We start from the raw sequence: 20,027 nt of genomic DNA, 5'->3' as shown, positions 1-20,027 counted from the left end.
AAATACCGAAATATTGAAATATCGAAAAATCGTATCGAAAAAATATAATTACCGAAATTGTATACCGAAAATTGGTACCGTACCGAAATTTTCAGTATCGGTATCGATATGGAATATCTTTTTTTTCGGTAAATACTTTTTTATTATTATTTTTTAAAAAAATTTAAGTTCGGTATACCGAAAATACCGACAAAATTTTCGGAGTCTATATCAAATTTTCGGTATCGGTATCAGTACAAAAAAATCTCATATTATCGATATTTTCAGTACGATATACGATACATTAGTTCGATACGGTATACCATACCGTACACATCCTTACCTAACAATGGTAGCTGATTTCTCTATTTGAAAAATAAATATTTTATTTTGTAGACAATAACGTAGGATTTAGCCCTCGCCTACGTTAGTAGTAGTGATGAGAGTAATATATCCTACTGTATCATACTAAAAATACATGCTGTTCGATGGAGAGGGCACGATATATCTGTCTAATTTATAATGACACACCGTGACATAAGATATAAAAATATAAGTTTGGATAAGGTTAGAATTTTCCCATTTATTTCCTTTCTTATTTATCATATATAAATTGATAATTATCATTTTTATACAATATATATTCATTTATTTCCTTTCTTATTTATCATATATAAATTGATAATTATCATTTTTATACAATATATATATATATATATATTATGAGGATTTAATTTCCCACCAAGGAGTGTGAGTTTATAAATCATGTGGTTTCTTCTATAAGTACTTATTTGTGAGACGGATCAACTCTATCGATATTCATAATAAAAAATAATACTTTTAGCAGAAAAAATAATATTTTTTCATGGATGAACTAAATAAAAGATCCGTCTCATAAAATACGATCAGTGATATTGTTTCACACAAATTTTTGTCTTTCTCTCAACGAAAGCACGTATAATAAAATAATAATATTATATATTTTAAAGAAAACATAACTCTTGCTGAGCAAGTTATCGATTTGTCATTTGGTGGACTTAATCGTAATGGTTTGACTCATCCACCAAATGAGCCACTCTCATTTACAAACAATAAAAACGATGAACACGTGTAATTAATTATATGTCTTTCTTTATACGCTTTCTTTGAGACAAAATTATTCGTATATATATTTTGATTTTTTTTATTATACAGATGTCTCAAATATGTTCATAACATATATATATATATATATATATATATATATATATATATATATATATATATATATATATATCGAGATTGAATTCGTGACCTAATTTTTCTACGACGAGAGGAATTGTGGTCGATACTCTTCGGAGCATTAGATAAACAAACAAATATCTTGTATTTCCGATGTATTTACCTTTCTTCGTTTTTCCAATGTGATTGTTATTTTTAAATGAATGTTTCATCAATTTCAAAAAACATTCTACTTGTATATATCAATATGATTATTTATCAAATATTGTTCTCCCAAAATTTTAAATACGAAAGCAAATAAGCCCTTGGTTTTCGAAAAAAAATGTAGATAAATTGAAACAAAAATTGTTGAGGAGAAAATGTTTTCAGGCCAAAAATGTGTCAAATACCAAAGCCCAATTAAATGAAAATGGAACAATGAAGCGTAGCATACGGCCCAAAAAGACACGTGGCTAAAATATGGCAAAAAGACATATTTGCCAGCACAGTGATTTCGACGGTGGAAAATAGACGCACGTGGGTCACAAAAACCGCACGTTTTTCTTTTTAAATTTTTTTAAAATATGATTCGGTCGTGAGACATACCGTCACACTAGATATGTGTGTTTCAGAGAATAGAATAATTTTAAAAATTAGAAAAATTATTTATTACAATTTTAAAAATGACATCTTCCGCACTCTCTTGAATCATCCATAATTTTAAAAAAATTGCGTATAAATTAATAAAAAATACAATATAATAATATTATTTAAAATTTAATTATTCCTACTATTCTTAGAATAATTATTTAAATAGCACACATATCAATGAATTTATATTATATTTTTGAAGCAAAAATATATAAAGTAAGTTAAATAGGAGTGGCAAATATAAATTTCTCGAGATTATCTTTCTTCATTATTGATAAAACTTACTAAAAATGTAAGGTTATATAAAAATTATTAGTTTATATTTTTTACATATATAATAAAATATTAATACTATATTAAAATTTTAGTTCTTGAAATAAGTTTTTTTTATATTAATCTATACTCACTGTAATATAAATATTTGGATTTTTGTCTCATATAAATTTTTTATATGGGCATCTTCAACTTTCCTCCATTTGAACTCTTCATTTTGAAGAGTGAAGATCATTGTACATTAGAATCTCAAATAAGAGGATGACATAAATTTCAAAAAGGTCATCCTCGAAATTACAAAAAAAGGTCCTTTCTATTTTATTTTATTTTTTGGTCCATTTCAATTTTTTTTTTTGAATTTCCAAATTAATTCTAGTGTTATTTTTTAATTTATTTGAAATGTTTCATTTTTTAAATTAATTTATTGTAATTTTACTATATCTAATAAACACGAATGTAAATAATGAACAAATGGAAATAATGAACAAAGTCGCGACCGAAAAAATACAAAATACAATTTATTATAAAATATTTATTATCGACTTATTTATATTTTTAATAGTCAATTTTTTAGTTTTTTTAAAACATATGTTTCGTTTATGTTTGTCTTCAGTTTATATTTTATATTTGTATGATTAATGGTGTGTGTTGTTTGCAAATTGTTAGCAAAATAAATCAAGTCAAATACACATTTAATTGTTTTATGTTTATCAATAACATAATACATAATTATTTAATATATTACACAATTTGTTTTAAGCTTATCGAATTAATTAACTTCATTTGAACAATACATTATATACTTGTTTTATTATGGTAAAAACTTATGTGAGACTCACTCACGAGTCGTATTTTGTGAGAGTATTACTTTTTATGCTAAGAGTATTACTTTTTATTGTTAATATCTGTAAGGCTGGCCAGATAAAGATTCGTGAGACTGTCTCACAAGAAACTTACTCTTTTATTATATGTGTGTGTCTGAAAATGAAAAAAAAATTGAAAAATTGAGTATTTAATACCATTTAGAAGATATGAATTGAAGAATATTTTTTAAAATAGAGATAAATAATCTATGTGAGATGATATATGATGAAAAATATAAAAGAATGAGTTAGAGATGACATAAAATACTTATATTATGTAAGATCGTAATCTTTTAAAGAAAACAAAATATAAAGAATTTTTAAAATTCATACATTAATCTTGAATTAAAATTATTTTAATATTCATTTCAATTTTTTTTTTACCTAATTATTGTTATTTTCACACAAAAGTCATATTTTATACTGAATGTAATAAGGGCTTTTACGTGTATGATCATTGGTATCTATATATATATATATAAAAGCAGAGTTTTTGCCAAAAATAGTAATTTCCCGCCAAAATGTCATTTCTAAAAATGGAAAGATATATCATGAATATTGAAATATGTGCACTGCAATAAATAATAACTTCAATTATTGCTTGCATTTGAACTAATCTCTTTTGAAAACATAAACTACATTAAAAATTTTGCATTGATTATATCAATCAATTTAATTTGTGATATGATTTTGTGTTACTATGATATATTTAATTTTTATTATAAATTGTATAAATAAATTTTAAATAAAAATGATTGCAATATTCAATATCGCTACATATACAAATTTAGATATAAACAGAGTTTTTGCCAAAATAGTAATTTATCGCCAAAATGTCATTTCTAAAAAAAAAGAAAGATATATCATAAATATTGAAATATGTGTATTGCAATAAATGATCACTTCAATTATTGTTGCATTGATTATATCAATTCATTTAATTCAATCTTGAATTTAATTAATTTTTATATTAATTTAAATGTAATTTATGTATTATATATTTTTTTATTTATTTTATTCAAACTGAAAACAAACTCTATTAAAAACATAAACTATATGAAAAAAGTTTGCATTGATTATATGAATCAATTTAATTAAAAACTGTATAAATAAATTTAAAATACAAATAATTGTAATATTCAGTATTACTCATGAGATAAATCATTCAAAAATACATTTTGCTATTTTAAGTAATTTTCTGTCCAAAGTACTTACTAAAAATAATACAATATTTAATTTAATTTTTTTAAAAATAAAATTGGTTGAGTATTAAAAGTTATCACTACAACAAGGTTTTTCAATGGACATTAAATTACCATTTAATAATCATAATTTTTTTTATCCCAAATGCATATTATTTAGAGATTACCTTAATTTGAAAGAATTAATGTATCGTAGTTTTCTTCCAAAACCATATGTATATTGTATATCTTGAATTTTCTTCTTAAAAATTCAATTAATAGAGCCCGAGAAAATTAAAAGAGATAGATTCAAAAGTGTTTCAAATGGACATTAAATTACCCTCAATAAACATTATATTACACTCAATAATCAGAAATGTTGACACCCAATGCATGCAATTCGAGATTTCCATAATTTCAAAGAGTTAATGTATCGTATAATTCTGTCAAAAACATCCAATATATATTTTTTTATCCATTGGGATGTCTTATTTGAATTTTAAATTATAATTAATACAATATTTCATATTATATTAAAAACTAATTTTATTCTATTTATCTTACTAAATTTATTTATTCCAAAATTGAATTCTGAAATGACTCATCTTTTCAGCACCATATCTGAGTTGAATCCTTCCAAGATGTAATGTTCGTTTAAATTTAGATTTGTTCGTTGTTATGAACTACCTAGATATGGAAACAACGAAACATTAAGTTTGAAATCTGACATTCATGATCGACAAGGAAAAAAATAATATTATTTTATTGTACAAAATTTTAATTATGACGTATTTACTAATGTGATAATTTTCGTCTATATTACAAAGTTCACATATACATGATAGTAAAAAAGATCCCGTAATGAAAATGATTAAATCAATTCTAAAGAAAGTACGCATCTTATTAGGAAACACATTATAAAAGTTATTGGCATTGTTTTGGAATACACATAGTGAATATTAATAAAAATAACTTTTCTGGTTTATACATAATTTATTTCTAATCGCATATTTCATTTTTCTTTAGGAATAATAAGATGTTGTTTATATTATGAAGAGATTAATAGATAGAATCACAAATCAATTGGATAAAGATATTGATGAAACAATTATTGTTATCATTCAAATGTGTCAAATACGTATCATGTCAAAAAATTGTCTGTGAATATGGATTTAGATGAAATTATTGAATTTTTTTAAAAAATATTTCTCATTAATTTTATTGAATTTGATTTAAAAATATTTTTTAACACATGTTAAAAATAATAATGTATAGCTTCTCAAATTAAACAATTAAATATGTATTAAGGTTGGTGGTCGACATCAATACACTAAACACGATAAGCATCATGTCATTGCCATATGCTAACACAATCTAAAATTTTGATATATGATAGTGATTATTAGCCAAAAAAATTAATCGACATTCGTTGTATTTAAGAAAGTTTTTTAAAATTAGCGAAAAAACATTATTTATAATTATATTATTTTTCAATTTAAATGTCTATATATTTTTCACTAATTTTTAATAATATCATCCCGTGCATCGCACGGGTTAAATACTAGTAAATAATAATAATAATAATATCATATAGATTGTTTCACATATCATTATTTCGAAACAAATTTTGTATCCGACCCTGCACTTGAAATAAACTCATTTCATGAAAATATTTATAAAAACGTCTCACAACATAACTATCCAAAATAACTGCATTTAAACCCTGATGTTTGTTTACAGGACAACATATACGTAAATTCTGCCAAGTTCTTGGGAAATTTACACTTATGAAAAATGGTGGGTTTTTCTTCTTCTTTAGCAACCATGGACTGATGGACGTGAAAAAATTCGTATTTTCAAACCAGTTGCTATCATCTTCTGGGAGAAAGGTGGTTTCACGATTTGGTTTTGGCATTGTATTGTCTTTTATTTTTTTTTACTATGGTGTTGTTTATGTTTGATATTTCGTTCAAGACTCCATTTTTGAACCCTGTATTTCCTGGGTTAATTAGTTTTAGTTCTCATAGTAATAACACTTCCGTGTCTTGGCCCTCTTCTAGTTTTAATAATGCTTCAAGTGTAAGCAATGATTCTTTTATCGTAGAAAAATCGAAACATATTGGTGGTATAAACGAAACCTTTGAAGCAAACATCGTGAGGAGTAATAAAAGTTTAGATTTTGTGAATTCTCGTGAAAAAGACGAGGTTTTTTGTGGATTCCCAGGTGGGGAATCTCTCTGGGAGGTTTAGAGATGGCGGCCTTAGTAATAGAGAAAGTGTTGTGAAAAAAGATGAAAAAAATGGGTCTCTGGATGATAAAAATTTAATCTTGATAGACTCCACCGAGAATGTGAAGAACGGAAGTTTTTCTGTGGAAGAAAATGTACATGAGAATATTCTTGTTGATTCAAACGGGCATGAATCGAAATTTAACTGTAAAAACCGGATTTTTACCCATTTAATTAATATCCTTGTACTAGAATAAGATAGGAATATTGAAAATTTAATTGATTGGGAATCTTTAATTATCAAGACAATAAATCTAGGATTTGTGCATGTAATTTTCGAAATTTGAGGAATAATACTAGATCATGGAAGGGTGGTGTAAGACTCAAGAATCTAGACTTGATATTACTTGGGAATTTCGAAAATTCCCTATGAATAAATGCCAAGATTTGTGAGGATTAGATACTTGGTTAACTTGGTAGAAAATCATCAAAACCTTGCATCAAGACCGTTGGATCTAGCCACCATATTTTCAAGTTAAATCAAGGGCTATTAGCTCAAGAAATCTCACAACATTAGGGAAGGAGATTTTCGAATCTTGGGCAAGAATATTGAGTCAAATTTTGAGAGATTGGAGCAATTTATGGTATGATTTGAGTACCATACTTAGACCTACCATCTTCACCTATAAATACCCCCATCACCCTACTCATTCTCCACCTTTAAATCTCGAAAATCCCTTGCTGAATTCTCGAAAATATTCAGCTCTCCCTAGCCGAAACTCTGTCCAAATATCGTCCACGAAATTAAGCCGAAGTTCCGTCCGAAGGAGGAGCAAGGAGCGGCCCTATTTTCAAACCTAGTCTTCACGTTTTTAGCATCAACAACTACTGTAAGTGGGCTTATTTTTAAACTTTAAAATCTCGTATTTATGTATGCATGTTTTCGATTTTTAAACGAAAAATAAACAGTCGAGTACGATCTTCTTTCTACATTTCCTGTATTGTCATACGATTTTAAACGCACTGTGAGGAGTCAACTGTATACGGGAGGGAATCCCAACCACGACGTACCCTTACGCGGTGGGGGACATAACCGCTATACGGCCTCGCCCCCTTAGAGGAGTAAAAATTAGGGACTGACGTCAGTAAACCGTAGAAAGTAGATGAGTCGTAGTGCTGTGTCAATGATATGCATGTTTACGAAGTACGTATGGAACTCATGTTTTATGTTCGAAATTTTATGCATGTTGTATTTATTGTGCTCGATTTTTCCCCATTTACTGAGTATTCCCAGAATACTCACCCCCCTTACGACCCTCCCCAGATAAGCCCGAGGAACAGATTGAGGAGGAAGAATCCGAGCAGTTTTGGGGATGGTGAATGCTCGAGAAAGATTTAATATGTTTAAGCTATTTCATTTCAGTCTTACGTTTCCGCATTGTAAACTCTGTCGTTTAGTTATTTTGGTGATTGTAAAACGATTGTTATTTTATTGAGATTATGATTTATAAACTGGATTCGGTTTAAACTGTGCTACGAAAGGCTTGTCGTTCTAATTGTGTGATTTTAACGACGCCGGTGTCAAACCCGAGTTTCGGAGCGTGACATTAACGAACCGAAAAACGAAGCTTCGAGAGATGGTAAGGTTCGAAGTTACAGTAATAATGGAGATTACGAGTGCTTGAAGCATAAAGTAGAGGGTATGAGTGCAAATGCAAGTTCTTACAAGGAATGTGATATCTCTAGTGGTAGATGGGTGAAGGATGATACAAAGCCATATTATCCTCCTGGTTCTTGCCCGTATATTGATAAGGATTTCGATTGCCATCTCAATGGGAGGATGGATAACGAGTTCATGAAATGGAGATGGCAGCCATATGACTGTGACATCCCTATGTAAATTTATCTCGTTATTTATGCCTAGAGAATAAAGATTTACTTTGGTATTCCCGTTCGGGATTTCTTTTTTTAAGTAATGTGTGATTTTTACTAACTACATTGAATGTGAAGGCACATCATTTGTTGTTCTGTTTCTTGTTAGGCATATGGTCTACTAGAAAGTAGTCATTCGACGACTGAACTTTGAGATAAATAATGTGGAAGGCTACTAAGATTGTTTGTCAAGCTCAAAGGTCTACATATTAAATATTGAAAATATTTGTTTTATCTGGTTTATCAAATAATAGGTATGTTTAAACCGTTTAATTACACATGACTAGCTTTCATGGCCATACACATCATTATATTTTTTACTATTCCTATGATCCTATCATTTTGAAATTTGATTATGATGCTTTTACAGGTTTAACGCTACTGATTTTCTTCAGGGCTTAAGAGGGAAAAAACTAGTTTTTGTTGGAGATTCTCTAAATAGGAACATGTGGGAATCACTTGTTTGTTTGCTTCGTCTTGGTGGTGTACAAGATAAGAAACGAGTCTATGAGATATCTGGGAGGAGAGAATTTAAAAAGAAGGGGTTCTATGCTTTCAGATTTAAGGTATGCTCTGTAACCTTTGACAGTTAAAATTGTCCCGAGCTTAATTTGGCTTTATTTGCAGGAATTTAACTGCTCCGTGGACTTTGTTAGTTCTCCGTTTCTTGTCAAGGAATCATATATCTTTCAGAGGGAGAAACTGTTCTTTTGAGACACTACGACTGGATTTAATGGATGCGAAAACTTCCATGTATCATGATGCTGATGTGATAATATTCAATACAGGACACTGGTGGACTCAGGAAAAGACCTCCCGTGGGTCAGTTTTTTCTAATTTTTCTGATGAAATACATTGCCCTTATTTGGCGGCAAGCATAAAAAAATGTGTGTATGAGTGAAAGAAGATATAGGATCACACACATTCTCAAGGGTTTGTCATATTCCTATATTTCCACTATACTAGAAAAATGCACGTGCGTTGCACGTAAAAACCTAAACTGCTGAAAATATTTGCACGAAATTTTGATAATATTTATTTGAATTAAAACATGGCTAATAATATTTCTCAACTGAAACAAACCAAGCCATAAAAAATAAAAAAATCATGACCATAGACGGTATATGAATAAAAGAAATTATCTTATCCACTCGACACACTTTCCAATATGCTTCTTGGTTGATTTTGACAACTCAACAACTCTTTGTCGTAGTTTGTTATAATATGCATATAACTATTTTGGTATGCTCAACAAGTATCTGATTGTCTTTAACATCTTTTATGTTATTTACAATCTTTATCCGGGATCTGACATGCTCGTAGTTTGCTTCTTTATCACGACATTTTTTCGATTTTCTACATTGTTTCTATCTGATAATCTTATTTTTCCGAATTTTTTTTGTTGTTAAATGATTTTTCAGTTTTTGAAAATCATCAACTATAACTCCTAAGAAAAAATGCTTTTACTCGTGATAAGTTTTCACTTGTGACTAAAAGTATGTATAACATATATATTGTTCAACAACATAACCAATGAATAGTGTTGCACATTCTTCAAATATTGTGATATTTGTGATATCATTTTTATATATTTAGTATCAATATTATCAACATATAGCTATAAGGTTAACAAATTTTTTACAACTATTTCTCAATCACTTTGAGAAAAATACTTGAAATCTCTTCAAATGACTATATCTTAGAATTGTGTCCTCATTTAATTTGACGCAATTCAAGAAAGTTATCTTGATCGTCATTTTTTGGAAGCTTTGAAATAATGATTGCGTGCATCATGTCATGAGGATGATATAGTTTCAATATTATTTATTGCGCTTAGAACATAATATTATATTATTCATTGAAACAAAACAAATTTTCTTATATCGAGTTTATATTTTGTTTTATAATATTTTATATCTTGTGGAACGATATACAAAATTAATTATTGTATTTTAAAATCTTGAGAAGAGATACGAATAATGTAATTAAGATATTCATATGAGATATCATTCAAATATATGTCAAAGTATTTGTCTTATTCAATATCTCATCTAATAATATAACCATTTAGATTTCATGAGCATTTTATGATAGTCAAAATTAATTTGATGAAATATTGTAGAATTTTATTTGAATTTCAATATTTGGCTAAGTGAATTTATTTGACGAGGAGTTTTCTATGCTACCATCATATATGTTATGAATTAGCTGGTTAGACACTTTGACTAAAAAAGAGACAATAACAATCTCGTAGTCACCTCGAAATATATCGAGATAATATTGGAGGAAATAAAGTGCAACTGGCTTAATGTCTCAATAAAATACACAGAATTGATATATTATATTGTGTCAACAAAGTTTTAGAATTGTTCTCATACCATTATAAATAGAATGAGAATTATGCACAATTTGTTTTTCATGTATTTTTTTTTCTGAATGAAGAATTTTTTCTTTTTGAAAAACTATTTTATTGAAAAATATTAACATTTTATATGACATCCATATGTCGCACAACCATGAAGTAGCAACATAATCATTACATAGCACTTAACATACACATACAATTCTTCAATTTCTTATTCATTGTGCTTCGTTGAAATTTAAATCTGAATAATTCTTGATCTTAACATTTTGCTTTAAATATGATTTAATATATATGTATATGTTTCATGTTACTTAGTTGGACCTAATTTCAAATATATATAAAAAAAATGTGCTTGAATTATATCATACAGAAATTAGGACATAATATGTAGGACCGAGCGCTTGCTGCTTTACCAAAAGCTATAGCTAGTAGTAATGGTGCAAATCAAATCTTTTAAACCGCGCATCTGCTCAAGCACCACGGTTCGACCGCTTTACCAAGCAGAGACAATTATTGCACCCAACAATCTTCCTCCCAAGAATTGAACTCCTTGCAATCAATGAGAATCGAACCCGTGACCTTGGCTCTGATTTTAATTGTAGGACCGAGCGCTTGTCGCTTTACCAAAAGCTATAGCTAGTAGTAATGGTGCAACTCAAATCTTTTAAACCGCACAGTAGCTCAAGCACCACGGTTCGATCGATATGGTGCAACATGTCTCTTTTTTTTCATCCACTATGTTTGTCTTAACTTTTTTGTTCGAAATTTGACGCATTTCGTAGACTATATGTAAGAAAAAACAAGAAATTATATAATTCACAGAAATCATTTATTATTCTCTTCGTACAACAGAAGACCCAAAATATGTGGCTTTGATTGATGTACTCTCATACTTATTTTTATATAAACAACAAGGCACATCATATAATATCAGAAAAATCAATTGCAGCCAACAATAATAACCAAAACGTATAAAAAAATCATATTGCAAAGAACCTCGATAAGAAAAAAAATGATAACTCAAAGTTTAAAAATAATTTATTTAGTACAATAACAAAGAAATTGAAGTATATACGAGCAATACAAAACATAAATCACTCTCCAATTAAATATTAACTCATATTATTCACAATTTGTATAAATTTTCCAAAAAAAACTTCAAATAAAGAGAAGACGCCTTATTAATGTCATCGTTTTATAGATATTCATTCCACTTCTTTAAAAAAAACACAAATGAAAAATGGTGACTTGAAATCATAATAAAACCATTTAGAAAAGCAGCCGTAAAAATATAATACAAAGTCACACAATTTTTCTTAAACCATAGAAAAATATTATACTATTGACAAAATATATCTAGCAACAACAAAACATGCGTTAACTTGTGATATAATTAAAATTTAGAATAATGCATAACTATTGAATTAGAACAAAATCGCATGTCAAAAATCTACTGGATATTATATATTTTAATAATTTATCCATATTTTTCGTTTATCAGAGGACTCTTAGACCTACCAAATTTTGTAGTTCACCTATTATTTTCATAATAAATAATCTTACAAAAATAATATAAGCAAGAACATAAAAACTCAAATTAAAATGTCTTCTATCAATCTAAGTAAAAAAAAATTGATTAGAGAATATAATAATGTCGTAAAAAAAGTAAATATTGATTTATAGACAGAAGTTTGGAAATATATTTGCCCCAATAAATAAAAAAATATTATCTCTTGATATTCTGATACATAAGGTAGAAACGAAGAAATATTTCAATTTTTTTTAATATTTTGTAAGTCACTTCAAACTAAGTAATCTAAGGAAACAGAAAACATGCATTATGTATTTAAAAATTAAAAAAATATCTCAACAATAAAAAATTGAAAAATAAACATTTTTGTTGGATATTTGATTTTGTTTTTCTTTTCTTTGTGCAAACAAACAAATCACATAAACAATCAAAACACAATTACATGATCAATACAAATGACATATACCAATCAAACATGTTAACGCTAGGGTAAAAAAACTTATCTCATTGCAAGAACACAAAATAATCAAATGAAGCATAAGATTTAGTAATATTTATTTAGCAGCATTTATAAAAAAAAATTGACTAAATAACTTAAAACAGTGTTTGAAATCACTTACAGACAAACATTTCTCTCAATCACATATCTCTATTGACACATAAAGAGTCTGAAAATATTTTTATTCTAAACGGGAGAAAGAAATTTTGTATGACATTAATATTTATTAATAATTTATTTTTATTCAGTCCGACTCATCTCCTTTTGTCTTCCTATTATTATTTGAAAGCAATATATAAATTTAAGTAATTAAAATTAAATTAAATTAATAATTAGTTTGATTGAGTTAAAGACACTATTAATGATCTTATTAAACTAAGATAAAAAATGACTTAAATAACACCATTAACATGACAAATTGTAAAACAAAAAAAATAATATAATAGTAAGCTCACAAATGAAAGTCATATATTTAATAGATTAATTAATAGATAATATATTATTTAGTAATATGTATTTAGCATCATTTATTGAAAATTGATTAAATAACTTAAATGTTTGTAATGAAATCATTTACATACAAACATTTTCTCTCAATCACATATTTTTGTTGATACATAAGTAATCTATATATATCTACCTTCTAAATGGAGAAAAAATGTTTTATATGACCTTAATATTTATTAATAATTTAATTTTATTCAATCACATTCATCTCTATTTGTTTTCTCATTATTACTTTGTTCGTAATATTAACAATTTATTTAAATTTATAACATTATCATAGTGATTTTCTGTGAATTTGATGTCAATGTATATATTAAAGTAAATAATTTTAAATTTAAAAATAAAAATATATTAATGATTATTATTAAATTAATAGATGGAAAAAACAAAAAATAAATATGTATTTATGATAGTGCTTTTATGTGAATTTGATGTCAATGTAAATGAAGGTAAGAATATTTATGTAAATTATTATTATTAAATGAAGATAAGGTTATTTATGTAAATTCAAAATTCACATTAATATATATAGATTTGTATATAGATATAGATATAGATTAAACCTCGACATATAAATTCATAATTTCTTATTTTATGTTTTGTTAAATATAAATTTTTTTGTATTATTTGTAAAAACTAAGATTATGAAAAATATAATTAATACATAAATTGTAAAAATAAGTTCGAAACCTATAAAATTTTTTGTATTATTTGTAAAAAACTAAGATTATGAAAAATATAATTAATACATAAATTGTAAAAATAAGTTCGAAACCTCTATTAACATAATTTTTTGTATTATTTATTTTAATAAAAGAATGTATAACACTATTACTATTATTTGTAAGGTTTTTTCAGAAAACCAATACATTTTATAAATACTATTATTACATATTGATTCGAATCATTAGTTGTTGAACAAATACTTTGATATTATTTGTAGTCATGCCATGAAAGTGAGTGAAAGATTAATAAATAATAATTAGTCAATGAATTAATTATAATTAACTAATTACATAAAAAGAAGACAAAGTGTCATTAGATTACAATTTGAAAAATATAATTAATACATAAATTGTAAAAATAAGTTCGAAACCTCTATTAGCGTAATTTTTTGTATTATTTATTTTAATAAAAGAATTTATAACACTATTACTATTATTTGTAAGGTATTTTCACAAAACCAATTCATTTTATAAATAATATTATTACATATTGATTCGAATCAGTGAGTGAAAGAGTAATAAATAATAATTAGTCAATGAATTAATAATAATTAACTAATTACATAAAAAGAAGATAAAGTGTTATTAGTTTACAATTTTAATGAGGATAATAGAAGAAATTCATAATTCAATTGGTATATTTATATAGTCAATGAATTAATAATAATTAACTAATAATTAACTAATTACATAAAAGGAAGATAAAGTGTCATTAGTTTACAATTTTAATGAGGGTAATAAAGGAAATTCACAATTCAATTGGTATATTTATATAGATATTAGATTAGATTAGATTAGATTAGATTTGTAAAAAATGTATACCAGTCTCGTGTTAACGAAAACCATTTGTCGATTTAAAGGGAAGATTATTACCAGGAGGGTGATTATGTTCACCCGAGACTTAAAGTTTTGGAAGCTTACAGAAGGGCAGTAACCACTTGGGCGAATTGGGTGGACAAGAATATTGATGTAAACAAAACTCGAGTTATTTTTCGAGGATACTCCATCTCCCATTTCAGGTTGGTTAATAAACATCATTCTCTCTTTGTGTTGCATCAACCTTTATATGCTGATTCTGTGTATCGTCTAAGACTGCGATTCAGCATGATGGGGTATTTGATATGTGGTTGCTTGTAGGGGTGGCCCATGGAACTTAGGAGGACAATGCCACAAAGAAACCGCACCAATATTTAATGAAACTTATTTAGAGAAGTATCCCAAAAAAATGAGAGTTCTGGAATATGTGGTGAAGGGTATGAAAACTCCTGTTACGTATCTAAACATTAGTCCAACAACAGATTACAGAAAAGACGGCCATCCGTCGGTTTACCGACCCGATTCAATACCAGAAACTGGTAACGTGCATGCACAAGATTGTAGCCACTGGTGCTTGCCTGGTGTACCAGATACTTGGAATGAGTTGCTTTATGTATCTCTATTAAAGAGTGGGTGAGGATCGTGAGAAACTGAATACAAGAAGATTATGTCAAAATTTCTCAGAATGCTGCAATTTGTTGTTACACAGAATTCGAACTACATATATTTATTTACCTGAATACAAGAACTTATTTTCTTCATGTATTGGTAATCGCTGGCAGGGGAAAAGATCTCAAATCCAAAAAAAAAAGGTTTACATTGACAAATTTTCCAAGTTATTTGTCGGGATCCATGTTGTCGGTTCATTCGAACCAACCAAGGTTTATTGTCCGCTTCTTAAAAAGTTGACTTCAAGGTGATCCACAGGGATTATTTAACCTTATTTTATTTGACATTTAAAACTTACATGAGTGTGAATGTGTCGTGGATGTTTGTATTCCATCTTACGGTCATAAGTTTAGAACGAAATTTCTTAGATTTAACAGTAACTTAATTTTCTCAACCAAAAAAAATGAATTTGTTCTAGCTGTTTCTTCGGTTGTATTGATTAACAACTGCGTAATCTTATATCATGAATCGAAAAACACAGGAGGGATTACATTTATAAAATCATCGGCACGCACAACTGCCTTACAATTGAAAGACGAAAAACAGGAAAAAAAATGGCTGGGATACAACTTACAAGCGAAGGACGAAAAAAGTAAAAGAAAACGTATTTTCCGCACCTTGCTAAATATTAAATTGAAACCAGAATATCAAATTTAACAAAAACATGCATAAGTTCAGCTACTTTCTACCCAAACATAAACACTAAAAACAACGGGGTTCAATCATAGTTCAGACATAAGTATTTGGCGTTGTACCGGCAGGCGTTGGTGCCGAGTCCACCCTTTTGCCTCTTTCATTTCTGCTGTTTTCTGAGAATTTCAAGCTAGCCTTGTGAAAGCCGTTCTCTCTTTCTGCTGAAGTCCATTCAGATGTGTAGTAATCTTCCTCCGTGGTGCCTTTAGAAGATGGCCCGCAGAACATTCCACCCCATTGAGGAAAGTATATTAACATGATCACTAAAGTGCAGAATATCATCATCACCCCCATGAGTTCTAAACCTTTTTCGGTAGAGTATCGTGATCCTCGAAAGAATATAACTTGAGTGAGAACTGCTCCTACGTTTCCTCCGCCGCCAGTCATTCCCGATATGATGCCTAGAGACCTGGTAAGATTATTTTTACTTATGTTCAAGAAAACGAAGAACGAAAAAAATCAAAATGCAGTTGAGTATAAAAATATTAACATACCTTCTTGAAACGAAAGGAACAACCCCGAATGTAAGCCCACAAGCAGCTTGAACAAACACGGAAAATATGAGCATTATAGCGACTGATAAGCCCAAAGATCCCACTTTTCCTAAAAGAATACAGAATATTCCTCCCAATGTCTGCACAATCCACAGAGTCCACAGCCTTCCTCGCATTCCAAATTTCTTCGCCATGAGATCCGACAGCATCCCTCCTCCTGGCCTGGAGAAAATATTTGCTAATCCGAAACTCGCCGCTATTATTCCAGCTGTGTGAAGATTCACATTGAATCTATCATAAAAGTACTGCGCAATGATGTTGTCTATAGTAAGTTCAACCCCAAAACAGTATCCGTAAGTAAGTGCCAGGATCCATCCCCTGTAATTCGTAATTGCGTGATAGAAAACCTTCGAAAAGTCGTCTTTATGCTTGTCGCCTGATTTGTGAAGCTCGGAGTAGTTTCCATCCGGTAAATCTTGGCCAAGAAAGAAGATACCGTATGCCGAAAAAGTTTGAAACAGGGCAGGGATGAAGAAAGCGATCCGCCAAGCCGTGAATTTGGTTGAGCCTATATTGTGTATGAGATCGAATACTAATGGCATAATGAGCTGTGTCGCGCCGCCGCCAAGATTTCCCCAGCCACCGGCCACGCCGTTGGCGGTACCGACGACCTTTGCGGAGAACAAAGAGCTCATCCAAAACTGAGTCGAAACAAATGTTGCGAGAGAGAAACCGGTGAAGAAGCGAACCAGTAGGAACGAGACTGGAGAACTGGCTATGGAAGTACAGTAAACTGCCGGTGCAGTGATAAGAGTGAGAGTGGCAGAGGCTAGACGTGGCCCGAATAAGTCGCATGCTGTTCCCATTGCAATTCGAGCAAAAACCGCACCTGAAACGGCCGCGATTCCCGCGTTTCCTATGTCAGTGGCCGTGAGGTCAAGGTTGTCGCGTATGATCGGCAACAAGGGCGGCGCGGCGAAGGTGGAGACAAAACAGGCGAAGAAAGACACCCAAGAAAGATGGAACGCTCTCATGTGAGGCGCTGCCACTGAAAATAGCCTGAATTCTGTGGATTTATGTTCAGAATCCACTGGAAGTGCAAATTTCTTCGGGTTGAATTCATACTCACCATTAGAGATCTCCATATTTGATGACAAACCAGAAATCTCAGTTTGGGAAGTTCAACAACTTCGAAACTTTTTCCAGGTTCGCATTGGGAAAGGGACGCTTATAATATTGGAGAAGTGACCTTCATTTGGCTACATGAGGAATTCAAAAGGCTAAAAAATTTACACTATCGCCGAGTCTCATGGATTAATTTCCTTTTCGACAAGTGGGAAGTGAAAATATTAGATTTCTTCACATGTGAAGCAGGTTCCTTGCGGAGAAATCGCCCCTAAAGTTTGATAATTAATGGCCAGTGCCGTGGGGTGAAAATTCAAATCTTTCTGCTCAACCGGACAGTGACGTTCAAGAGATTCATTTGTTTCATCCATTGACTTTGGAGACAAGGAATCCAAAGGAATGTACAGTTCTTTTGACTTAGTAAACTATTCCTGGCTGGGATATTCTTGTGTGGAGTAAATGACAATTATGTCCTCCGGTTTCACCGTCCATTGACTATAACCACACCAGGGATTAGGTGAGAAACGAAGCACTCAACTGAGGGTATTTGTGATATCAAAGTACGTTTTGTTTGGGTTAGTTAAATGACAATTTATTACATGTTATTTGTCTTAATTTACACATTAATAACTAAGCCGGCACTCGAGAGATTATCTCTGAAGACAAAGGAGAACTGTTGAAACTTTCACCTACCGTTTTCCTTTTCATTCAGTACCATGTAGTATTAATTAATATACGTTATTCTTCATCTCTTCTTGTGTCTTAAGGGTGTTTTGGTCATTTGATAAGCAATATCTAACAATTTTCGTTTAGTTTAATATTTAGCCAGCATGATCGGGGGATATTCATGGTGGATACAGAATCTTTCGAGTTCCCAATAAAATATAATTTATATATTTATATATTTAGTGTCTACTCTCTACGTGCGTGCTTCTGGGTTTCATACGTGCTTGGAAAGTTGGAGTCGTATGCATGGCGCATCATTTTTCCAAAATTCTTTCACATATCGAATTTCACTATATGAATACTAAAAAAACATTCTTTTTATAAAATTATATATATTTGTTGAAACCCGATGGAAGATGTGCATGATAGTCGGTTGTTCTCTTATATTGAGAAAATATATTTATTTAATTTTTTTCCTAGAAAAGATTAATTTTACTTGCAAATTAAAATAAATATTGAATGGTCAACGGCATTAAATTGTTGGTAGTGAATAAAGCAAGCTGATTGTATAATATCTCGTCTCCTAGAGACGTGCATTGACTTGATCATTAAGTTTCTTACAAACAAGTCGTTGCTCACTGAATTTCAACATTTATACATTACATACGGGCCGGGCTGGGCCCAGCAACTAGAATTGAGCTCTTGATATTGAAGTTCGAAATGTAAGCTTTACAATTTTTAATGCTTAATTAAGGTTTAATTGAGGTTTGGGTGAAGGAGTATATATGGCATGAGGCTTAATTAATAACTAGCTAGGTTTAATTTTTATAATCAAAACTTGTAATGCTTTTATATGAAACTGATCATTTAGTTAAAAGAAGGCGTGTTACTTTTATTTCTATTTTTATCATGTTTTAGCCTCTTTGCTCCACTCAAAAACTTTCTAACTATATATATATACACATATTTGGTCTAATTAGCTAAACTTATGTTGAATTGATGATTTATAGTTTTAAAGAGGTATTCGATCGATATATGGATTTGAAAGGACTTAAGTTCTTGGAATTTAAAGCTCATTAAAATTGTCAATATTCCGTTGCTAGGAAACGAATCCAGATCTTCCCTCTATTGAAAAATTAGCTTTCCGGGTGGCATGTGTGTTAAAGTAAGTATCTAGCAAATCAATTCATGGTATGAGTGTTACTGATTTTTATATAATTTTTTTATTTTAACAATATTTTATGATTTTATCCAATTATGTCATTTAGTTTATTTGTATCATCATGCAAACTGTATAGATAAAAATCATTGAATATACAAAAGCATCATGAGGTCTGAATATCAACGTAAGATCATGAAACTCATTATGAAACATATTTTATATTCTAAACATGTTCATAATCGATTCAGACGCCTAAAATAAGGATAAAAATCGCTCCAAATTAAGATTAACATATTTGATTTAAACGTCATGTTTTATTGGCAAATGGATTGATATGTCCATTCATTTGATTATTCACTGAACCAAACGGACGATCATTTGATGATGCACTGAACAACCATCCCTCAGATTTTCCAAGTGATTATTACTTATCGAGTAAAATAGTCATTGGTGATAAGATGAGTTAGT

The 20,027-nt window shown here is 29.4% G+C and overlaps 2 protein-coding genes across 2 annotated transcripts; one reads left to right on the top strand and one right to left on the bottom strand.

Moving 5' to 3' along the window:
• The first annotated feature begins 7,988 nt into the window (after nucleotides 1-7,988).
• On the top strand, nucleotides 7,989-15,487 carry LOC140816805 (protein trichome birefringence-like 2). Its single transcript, XM_073176264.1, is given in 6 exon segments — nucleotides 7,989-8,271; nucleotides 8,678-8,873; nucleotides 8,935-8,988; nucleotides 8,990-9,129; nucleotides 14,795-14,953; nucleotides 15,072-15,487. Coding segments are annotated over 6 exon segments (1,059 nt in total). The 5' UTR covers nucleotides 7,989-8,077; the 3' UTR covers nucleotides 15,388-15,487.
• A 410-nt stretch (nucleotides 15,488-15,897) lies between these two features.
• LOC140816902 (high affinity nitrate transporter 2.5) lies at nucleotides 15,898-17,962 on the bottom strand. Its single transcript, XM_073176398.1, has 2 exons — nucleotides 16,607-17,962; nucleotides 15,898-16,521 (listed from the first exon to the last, which is right to left on the bottom strand). The coding sequence occupies exons 1-2, from the start codon at nucleotides 17,749-17,751 to the stop codon at nucleotides 16,149-16,151; spliced, it is 1,518 nt and encodes a 505-aa protein (XP_073032499.1). The 5' UTR covers nucleotides 17,752-17,962; the 3' UTR covers nucleotides 15,898-16,148.
• Between the last annotated feature and the right edge of the window lie 2,065 nt (nucleotides 17,963-20,027).

This window comes from Primulina eburnea, chromosome 16, assembly GCF_022965805.1.
Source record: "Primulina eburnea isolate SZY01 chromosome 16, ASM2296580v1, whole genome shotgun sequence".
Lineage (NCBI taxonomy): Eukaryota > Viridiplantae > Streptophyta > Magnoliopsida > Lamiales > Gesneriaceae > Primulina > Primulina eburnea.
The sequence above is the reverse complement of the archived record's forward strand: the minus strand, read 5'-3'. Positions and strand labels throughout refer to the sequence as shown.

What these genes read in the sequence shown, in the direction of transcription:
- LOC140816902 (XM_073176398.1), bottom strand. Translation starts at nt 17,751, where the DNA reads ATGGAGATCTCTAATGGTGAGTATGAATTCAACCCGAAGAAATTTGCA. An exon ending in GTTCCTTTCGTTTCAAGAAG is followed by an intron (nt 16,522 to 16,606) that starts GTATGTTAATAT and finishes TAATCTTACCAG; the next exon opens with GTCTCTAGGCATCATATCGG.